The 10,693-nt window shown below is 26.2% G+C and overlaps 2 protein-coding genes across 54 annotated transcripts in view; one reads left to right on the top strand and one right to left on the bottom strand.

The window, feature by feature from the left end:
* Positions 1-10,693, bottom strand: part of LOC126900031 (uncharacterized) — a 238,638-nt gene that overhangs the window by 96,138 nt on the left and 131,807 nt on the right. The window lies entirely within an intron of this gene.
* The window catches only part of LOC126900037 (uncharacterized), a 6,761-nt gene continuing 3,241 nt past the window's right edge, over positions 7,174-10,693 (top strand). For 5 of the 50 annotated variants that reach the window (XM_050675446.1, XM_050675416.1, XM_050675418.1 and 2 more), the window contains exons 1-7: positions 7,174-7,989; positions 8,263-8,322; positions 8,586-8,645; positions 8,909-8,968; positions 9,232-9,291; positions 9,555-9,614; positions 9,878-9,937. In XM_050675446.1, the coding sequence (XP_050531403.1) occupies positions 7,257-7,989; positions 8,263-8,322; positions 8,586-8,645; positions 8,909-8,968; positions 9,232-9,291; positions 9,555-9,614; positions 9,878-9,937 (1,093 nt within the window). In that variant the 5' untranslated portion in view covers positions 7,174-7,256. The remainder of the gene's footprint in view (positions 7,990-8,262; positions 8,323-8,585; positions 8,646-8,908; positions 8,969-9,231; positions 9,292-9,554; positions 9,615-9,877; positions 9,938-10,693) is intronic. The other 45 variants (XM_050675465.1, XM_050675420.1, XM_050675431.1 and 42 more) reach the window with 21 other exon arrangements.

Below are 10,693 nucleotides of genomic sequence, written 5' to 3'. Positions count from 1 at the left end.
TTTATATCTAATAAACAAATTAAGTTTTATTAAAAATTCAAATGCCATTTATTATTGAATTAAAAACTCAAACATTTTATTAAATTAAAAATATGTGTTACCATTTAAAAAAACAAAGTTGACACCCTTACCAGGCATAAGGGATGAACTTAAAAAGTATTACATAGTTAATAATTCAAGAATAATGTGTAACTAAAAGTAATAATAAAAAAAAAAATTTTAATTATTATTATTCTGTAAGTAATTGAGTGGGTTATGATAAAAAAATCACCCTGTATAGGTATAATACACAAGGAATTACAAACACAGGTAGCTAATTGATTTTTTATGACATCGATATTAGCAGGTACACAGCATTGTTATTATCAATGATAGTAAGGTACATTGTTATGAGTTTATAAATACACTAACTGACAATACAGAAAGTATATCTATTGATAATCATAATTGATAATAAACAATCCGTGACTGAGACAGCAATGTCATAAAAATCCAATTAACTACCTGTATTTACAATCCCATGTGTATTATACATGTATATTAACTCAAAATTTTGAAACTTTAAATGTTTATATCTAATAAGCTAATAAAGTTATATTAAAAATTCAAATGCCATTTACTATTAGATTAAAAACTCAAACATTTTATTAAACTAAAAATATGTGTTACCATTTAAAAAAACAAAGTTGACCCCCCTCCAAGGCATAAGGGATGAACTTAAAAAGTATTACATAGTTAAAAATTCAAGAATAATGTGTAACTAAAAATAATAAAAAAAATTTTTTTTTTAATTATTATTATTCTATAAGTAATTGAGTGGGTTATGATAAAAAAATCACCCTGTATATTATTAAAGAAAAAATGAATTTACAATTACCCATTTGGCCCCATCACCAAGTATCGTATTTTTTAAATTCAAAAATAAATATTTAAAATTTTCATTTTTTGCACATACGTGGTTTTTTTTATGTCTAGCTTAATTAAAGATTTGTCGTAGATAATGAATTTTGACGGAATGGTAGAAAAATAATATATGATAAAGCGATAAATGTAAAATGACATTTATTTTACGATTCCTATATCCGTTTGTGTTTGATAATCGGTATAAATTAATGTGTGTTTAGATAAAATCGTTTATGTGAATTATTTTTTGGTAATATCTTTCACAAATTTTATACTGAACAAATTAGAATTTACATTTCGTTAACTCTTATTTCTCGCTTCATTGTGTATTATAACGTTACACTGAAAGTTATAATTTCTAACAATTGTGTTGTTATCAGTATACTTGGATATTTAAACTTTACCACGTTTTGTGTATTTTATTAAATACACGTTACTTCTAATGTAGTCACTAATATTTACTTTATTAGATTTCACATGGAGTGTTGATAACCAAAGATGTTATAACCGGGTTGGTACGCTACACAAAATGAAGAGATAATGCGTTCGAATATTAGTTCCTATTTATTATATTTAAATATATATACAGAGTGATTTTTTTTTAAGTATATATATATATATACACTTATAATTGACTTTACGACTTAAACGAGTTAATACTTAATTAATATAAAAGATTCAGTGACAAACGGTGCTGGTGGTTGAAACAATGGTGATTGAGCTTTGTGTGGTGTAGTAAGTTCAGGATTTTCTGTGTGTGGGTCGTTCGCTAATGACGGTAATGGCGGACCTTTCTTCAGGCGATTCGCTGCGTAACGCGTAAAAATGTCTTTGGTTTTCGCGACGTAATTTGTTGCACGATCGTATTACGTGCGGTTCCTCATGGTTAGTAAATTATCACTATTTGGTGATTCAGTATCTTGCGACGACATGTATCACCATAATTGATTAAGAGAAACGATGATGATGAAATTTTAAAATTTTTAAGGGAAATGTATTCGACTAGATATGTGACCTTTTGATGTATCGTTGAAAAAATGCGGTTCGCTGAGAAAAAGTGGTAACAGACAAAAAAAACACATCTTACTAAAATTAATACCTTTTCAGCTTCGCATCGAAGATAAAATGCATATAGAAAGTAAAACGTTTTCAACTTATCTTTTGAATGTGTTCCGGAAAGTCTGACACTTTTATATGTATTTTAAATTAAAGCTAATGTAATATACTTCATTATGGAAAAAAGAACTTTATTTTGTTTTCATAGTGAAACGGACATCAAAGTTAATAAAAAAATAAGATTTTTGTAAAAAATTATTTTTTATATTTTTAATTTTATAATGCTATAAATTTTTGAAAAATGTATAAATCAATACAATTTTTTTATGATAAATACTATTTATAGACCTAAGATTTATATGAAATTAACATAGATTAAATATAAAGTTAAACTTATTTAAAATCTTCGTTTTTATTGAGTTAAGTAAACACGGCAGTAGGGAGAAGTATAGATATTACAAAATAGTGGTGCTAATACCTTTAACTATATACATTTTGTGTTAATTTGAATAATCGTTTAGTAAAATACGGACCCTCTAAAAATAACATATGTACATAGTTTTCATTTTAAAGATGTAAAAATAAAATTAGTAATACAATAAAAGTAAAAAAAAAAATAGAAGCCTTAAGGCTTCTAACTTAAAAATAACGCTGAGTAAATGTTAACTAAATAAATAAACTACGTCTTATATTAAAATGAGTGCAATATTGATACTGCCATTTACTTTTTACTGTTAATTGTTGTTTCTACGTTTTATATAAAAATGAATCTAAAATTTTATTTTAGTGTTTCAATTTTGTGGAGCTTGGAAAATGTTTTAACGTCTTATTATAGTTATACTGAGTTCAAATTATACTTAGTTGAAGTAATAAAACACATTATATATCATGATCAATTTCAAGAGAAATCAGATTCATGGGATAATTTAAATACAACCGACGACTCTACAAATTTATTAAACAAATCATTTAAGGAAAATATTAATGATCTTAATCTTACACATCAACTATTTAGTTCCATATTAATTTCAATTAACAATAGATATACTAAATTTTTAAAAGTTTATAATAGTTATATAACGATAATGATAAGTGAATGTGAAAATTATTACGATAAAAAATTAATCAACAAATTTATTGAATGCACTAAATTAATTCATGGTGTTGTTTTTGATTCAAATGGTATGTTTCAAACTTTATATGACAATTTGACATTTATCAATAGCTTGGAATTAAATACTATAGCTTCTGAATACGTAACGCCATTAACTATAACTAATGAAATTCATNTAAATTGCATTAATAATATTTTTCATGGTATTCGTAATAGTAGTTTTCTATAAAACAAAATCAATTCAATTTATGTTGATATAAATTATGTTGGGCTAGAAATTTGTGAACATTTTTTATTGAATTTCTATTATATTATATATAATCTATAAACTATTGAAAGTAATTTGTATAATTTAATTAGAGCATAAGTAAATCATTTTGAATTTTTTATTTCTATTAAGAAATTTAATGTATAAGGCTCAGTATACCCGAAACGTAGCACAGTGAAAAACAAAAATAGAAGAAACTATTAACTTTATAGTTAAAGTTAATACCCTTGGAAATTGAAAAAAATTTCTCTCGTTCCCATAAAAGGAGATATCCATAAAAAAATTATAGTTTTTGAAATCGACAAATTTTTGACATTTTTTAAACTTCTAAACATATTTTTTTTTATTATTCTATCAGTTTTTAAGAAAAGACCAAAACATAGTAAATCTAAGTTACAACACTCCCCTCTGCCTATTTAATAATTTATATATTTACGCTATCACGCTTAGGGTTCGAGGTTCCATCCTGCCTGCCTGTAGCAAGGATTTTTTTGTATTTTTTTCTTAATTCTATTTGGTTAGAAAAAAAAAATTCAAATTATTTGATTTTTATCTCATTTAGATTCAATAACTTCAATAAATATAAAGGATCCTATCACTATAGTTTCCCCTTGTGAGAAAAAATTTATATTCATGTTAATATTATTTTACTATGTGGTTTTTTTTGTGGCTACGATTTATTTTGCCAACCCTCACTAGACCTACGTTCTTCAAAGATACGGTCAAATGATTACAATTCGTATTTAGTTGAAAATATTACCCTCAAAGTTTGAAAACAAATCCCTGAATTAAATAAAGAGTAGCTGAACAGCTTTATAATCAAATTTTATATTACGCTCAATTGAGTAGATTTATTTGACAACTTTTTTTAATTGGTTTTTTAATTAAAGTAAATCATTAAAAATAATCGAGTTCTGAATGTTTCTACTATATAATTTTTTTAAACACCAAAACTTAGAAATAATTACTGCGATTTCTATTTAAGTTATCTATTACGATAAAAATAGAAAAAAATATTGAGCTTTTCTGATAATTTACTGTAAATAAAAATTTTAAAACTTTCCTGACTGATATTAATCTTAACAATACTAATTTTTTAATTCTCATAAAATGTTCTATTTAATGATGTCAATTTTAAACTTGCAAGTTGAGCTAAAATTTATGGCAACAAATTCAACTTTTTTTACCATAAACCGGCAAAAAACCTTTAGCTTGTTTTTGATATTTGGTGCTCTTTGTAATAAAAAACGTCCTCGACTGTATATTTTGTTTTGACGTGATCGGTCGAAGGTGAGGTGGTAATTTTTGTGGTTTGTTGTTCGCGCGCTACTCGGCCGTGGTAAACAGTGGCGGAAGCTACCGGCTCTAAATGTTGTACTGCCCAGTCTCCCGGCCGTTTCCCTTCCCTTTCCAGGATGAGTACAGGCGGGGGGGTAGCCGCATTGTTCGTTACAGCGATTGCGTAACGTAAACATTAGCGGGGGTAGTTTTAAGTCCCAAAAGGAGTGGCTAGACTCGATTAATAATGTGCAAAGTCACTTCTTTAATTCTTGGTTCCTACGTTGTACCGAATTGACGCGCAGGCGGTATATCAGCGTAGTCCGGTTGACCGCGTAGATCATTTCCTTCGACACCAGCGACTTGTCGTTGTCGCTTAAAACTACCCGGTCGTATCCGAAGCGCTAGAAAAATTCGCGCTTTGGCATATCAAAAATTGTTTTTGTCGGGTACTCTTCGGTCCATCTATTGAAACAGTCAGTGACCACTATCAAGTTCGTTTTGCCCCTGTGTGTTTTGGGGTACGGGCCCATTAGGTCTATACTAATTACTTACCGTGGCTGTCTCGGTTGGCGGCTGATTATTGGGTCTTCTGGGCGTCTGTTTAGGGGCTTAGTGCACGCACAAATATGACACGATTTCACGTACACGCGAACGAAATTCTTTAACCCCTCACAGTACAACCGTTTTTTTATCATTCAAGGAGGACACTTATCGCCCATATTATTTTTACTATTTATAAATGACGTCAAAGATATATTCAAAAACAGTAATATCATAATGACGAATTGAAACTATATATGTCTATTTATTCACGCGAGGACTGTTTTAAATTAAAAAATTAATTTGGACTCGTTTTATTTATGGTGTTTGTTAAATGGTTTAAATGTAAATGCGGTAAAATGCTCACAAATTTCGTTTTCTCGACGTAAATCAAAGATTATCTTCCAATATAAAATAAATTGTTCAGAATTAATGATTGTAACTCAGATAACAGACCTAGGTATCTTACTAACAGATGATTTATCTTTTAACAATCACATTACTTTGATGTGCAACAAAGCTTTTCGATTTTTCGGTTTTATTAGGCGTAATTGTTCAGAATTCGAAAATCCAAATTAGAATATGGCTCAGTTATCTGGAATCCATATCAAACTAATTTAACTAATAAGATTGAACGCGTTCAGAATAGATTCTTACGGGTACTTGCATTTAAAACCGATATATCGCTGGAGAATATAGCGGGCGAGTACGGAATCGAATTACTTGAAACTAGAAGAAAGTTTCACGATGCAGCTGGTTACACAAACTACTTAATTCTTCAATCATATGTCCTGAGTTACTTGGACAAATACCTATAAACGTCCCTCAAACTAATGCTCGTGTGTCACAAACGTTCTATACATCAACTTACCCCAAAACTACAGTCTTTTTGCACCGATCAATAGAATGTTAACTTTAAGCAACTCGATAAATAATTTTGATTTTTTTTACGATAACTTGGCCAGGTTAAAATCATTAATGTAATTATAGATGTTTATGTGGTTTTTTATTTCTAAATTCCTTGTTTATCAATAATTGTATAATAACTTCAGTATGAACTGATTTAAATTTGTAATTCTGATTTCTTATCTGTTATCTTACCTGTATTGATCATGTAAGCTGTTCTGAGCCAAATTTGGGCGTATACCCATTAATAAATAAATAAATAAAAATGTCAAGATGAATTGTACATGCAGCATAATCACAGAAAATTCTTTATCAGTCAGAAAATCATGCCCTAGAAGTACGTTAAAGTACAAATTATCCAAGATCCAAAATTAATTGTCAGATTTGCGATGTTCGCAATTAAAGTAGCGGTGCTGGCGGTGGATGTTGTGTGGTCATCTGTTAGTCTAACCCCGTTGTGGGTCTTTTGTGCACAATTTCGTATTTATGGGCTATTGCCGGGGTGATAAATGACTTTTACGCTTGTGATTCAAGTAATGCCGTCACAAAGCCGTTATTAAGTTGAAGTTCCACGTTGAGAGTTATTATTTTACATGGGCATGTTTATTTGACAAAACTCGTGTAGTTTATGGTTCAAACGGTAAGTGTATGAACGGTTTGTCTACCGGAGTAGTCACTCGCCATAAGTGGGTAAGCCATTTCGGCTAGCGGATATCTCACTATGACCAAAATATTTTGGGTTACACTATTTTCATATAATATGGGGACTTTTGTTTTCTCGGCTGCGTGATTAATTTTTTTAAAGATCAGTTTTTATAAATTTTTTACTATTCATATCTATAATATGTGTAAACTCCATCAAATGTATTGATTATCCTGTATATTAAATCATACCATAGAATTATTTCATATTTTTTTATGTATGATGAATATATTTAAATTATTTAACAGTAAAAATATGATGTATAATTAAAATTAAAATTAAATTGATTACCATTTTAATTTATGAATATTTTAAATTAATTTTAAATAGTATCACATACAAATGATCAACAATTTTTGTTATTAAACTTTTCTTAAACATAAATATTACATTTTCAAGTTTTGCACAATGAAGTAAAATGGAGCACTAAGAGGCATTCTTCAAATAAAATCAATAGATTATTCAAACACAGCGGTTGGAAAAATATGACTGACGTAAATTATATCACATATTTGAAGTGCAATTTTACATTAATAGATATAATTCAAAACACCTATAGATATGATAAACAAATACGTTGTATGACGTTATTACTTGGATGTTCTTACGCCAATATTTTAAAGAATATTTTCTTTTTATTAAATAATTTTCATGACCACTGTAAATATTTTACAAATCATAAAAATTTAAACAGTTATAAGTATGATTGTACAATTGAACTTTTAAAAACTATACCTTTTTTAACTTCATTAGTAATACATATGGGAGGCGCCTTAGAAGCATTAGATAAAACCCATAAACGTCCAGTAGAAAATAATCATATAAAACAATTTATTTTAAATACATTATTAAAGGAATTGCAAAATGAAAAAATTCTGAAATTATTAACACTCTCACAAATAAATCAATTAAATGTCGATGAAAAATTATTAAAAATATTAAGTTACATTACTGAATGGGACGTAGATTTAAATATAGGCATGAATATTTGTAACATAAATTCTGAAAGTCACATTTCATTATGGAAAGATTTGAGTAATGTATATAACAATACGCATAAAGATGAAAGTAATATCAAATTGTATAATTATATGAACTATAAAATAGTAAAATTTTCTCAGTGGGCAATCCAAGAAAAGTATGTTAATTTAGGGTTTATATTCAACACTGCTAACAATAAAACTAGTGTACCAGCTCTACAAGAATCAACAGAAGAAGGTAAAAATATTTTTATTTATTTATTTATTTATATTTTATTTTAGCCATTATTCTTTTAGTAATATTTCAAGTTTAAAATTATGGATACATTGTACGTTTTTAAGAAACAATTTTTTGATTAATTTTTTTACCTTCTAATAAATAAAATCTTCAATAAGTTATAAACTATAAAAGACATATTTATATAAGTTATTTATTCTAATTATTCACTTCGATTCAGAATATAGAAATATAATAACTTAAAAATAACATAACCAAATTGTAAATTTCTAGAGTATTTTCAAGATCCTACAAACACTTCTACTCAATTGATGAATGAAGAAACTATTGGAGGTATTGATTTACTTAGAGTTAAAATTCTAGTCCTACTTTTTTATATTTTAATTTATAATAATAAAGTATTTGAAAAAAAATTTTTTATACGTTTGTATTAATTTTAAGTAAAGTTATTACGTGATTAATTAGTGCAATTGACTAACGAGGAAAACATTTTCTTATTTATATTATTCAACTATTGACAGACGTCATTTAATAATAAATATAGAACTTAGGAATAAAATAAGCTAAAAATAACATAACCAATTGTAAATTTCTAGAGTATTTTCAAGATCCTACAAACACTTCTACTCAAATGATGAATGAAGAAACTATTGGAGGTATTGATTTACTTAGAGTTAAAATTCTAGTCCTACTTTTTTATATTTTAATTTATAATAATAAAGTATTTGAAAAAAAATTTTTTATACGTTTGTATTAATTTTAAGTAAAGTTATTACGTGATTAATTAGTGCAATTGACTAACGAGGAAAACATTTTCTTATTTATATTATTCAACTATTGACAGACGTCATTTAATAATAAATATAGAACTTAGGAATAAAATAAGCTAAAAATAACATAACCAATTGTAAATTTCTAGAGTATTTTCAAGATCCTACAAACACTTCTACTCAATTGATGAATGAAGAAACTATTGGAGGTATTGATTTACTTAGAGTTAAAATTCTAGTCCTACTTTTTTATATTTTAATTTATAATAATAAAGTATTTGAAAAAAAATTTTTTATACGTTTGTATTAATTTTAAGTAAAGTTATTACGTGATTAATTAGTGCAATTGACTAACGAGGAAAACATTTTCTTATTTATATTATTCAACTATTGACAGACGTCATTTAATAATAAATATAGAACTTAGGAATAAAATAAGCTAAAAATAACATAACCAATTGTAAATTTCTAGAGTATTTTCAAGATCCTACAAACACTTCTACTCAAATGATGAATGAAGAAACTATTGGAGGTATTGATTTACTTAGAGTTAAAATTCTAGTCCTACTTTTTTATATTTTAATTTATAATAATAAAGTATTTGAAAAAAAATTTTTTATACGTTTGTATTAATTTTAAGTAAAGTTATTACGTGATTAATTAGTGCAATTGACTAACGAGGAAAACATTTTCTTATTTATATTATTCAACTATTGACAGACGTCATTTAATAATAAATATAGAACTTAGGAATAAAATAAGCTAAAAATAACATAACCAATTGTAAATTTCTAGAGTATTTTCAAGATCCTACAAACACTTCTACTCAAATGATGAATGAAGAAACTATTGGAGGTATTGATTTACTTAGAGTTAAAATTCTAGTCCTACTTTTTTATATTTTAATTTATAATAATAAAGTATTTGAAAAAAAATTTTTTATACGTTTGTATTAATTTTAAGTAAAGTTATTACGTGATTAATTAGTGCAATTGACTAACGAGGAAAACATTTTCTTATTTATATTATTCAACTATTGACAGACGTCATTTAATAATAAATATAGAACTTAGGAATAAAATAAGCTAAAAATAACATAACCAATTGTAAATTTCTAGAGTATTTTCAAGATCCTACAAACACTTCTACTCAAATGATGAATGAAGAAACTATTGGAGGTATTAATTTACTTAAAGTTAAAATTCTAGTCCTAGTTTTTTATATTTTAATTTATAATAATAAAGTATAAATTTCTAAAAAAAATGATTGTTTTTTCTCCTGAATTAACAATTGATTTTTACAAATATAATCAAATTGTATTATACGCTTAATTTTTTATATGCCANAAAAATTCATTAATTTGTTAAAATTAAATATTATCTACAAATTTTTTTATATGCAAATACTATTTTTTAATAATATTAAAACTTAGAAGTGATAGAAAAAGTCTAATTGCACATTTGGAAACATTGCGAAAAGTTGATTTTGAATAGTATATTTTTGTTTCTGATGAAAGTTCCTCGTAGTCCAGTGTATAAAACTTATAACTTTGTTAAATGTTATAACTTTAACAAAAATGACCAAATCAGTATAATTTTTTTTATTTAGATGCATGTCTTTTCTATCATTTGTTTTTTTTATAAATCTAACTCTTTACCTGCCCACAAGTGGGATTCAAAATTATAACTTTCTTTTATTTTAGCTAAAGTAAATCATTAAAATTAATTCAGTTCTGGATATGTCAATTGTAGAATCTTTTTAAATACTAAAAATTACTTAGAAATGATTACTATGATTTCTATTTAGGTGTTCTATTACGACAAAAATACAAAAAAATAATGAGTTTTTCTGATAAATATACTGTAAATAGTAATTATAAAATTTCCTGACTGCATATTAGTCTTAAAAATAGCATAGTTTTAATTCTCATAAAA

Source organism: Daktulosphaira vitifoliae, unplaced genomic scaffold (genome assembly GCF_025091365.1).
Source record: "Daktulosphaira vitifoliae isolate Bord-2020 unplaced genomic scaffold, ASM2509136v1 Scaffold_2, whole genome shotgun sequence".
NCBI lineage: Eukaryota > Metazoa > Arthropoda > Insecta > Hemiptera > Phylloxeridae > Daktulosphaira > Daktulosphaira vitifoliae.
The sequence above is the reverse complement of the archived record's forward strand: the minus strand, read 5'-3'. Positions and strand labels throughout refer to the sequence as shown.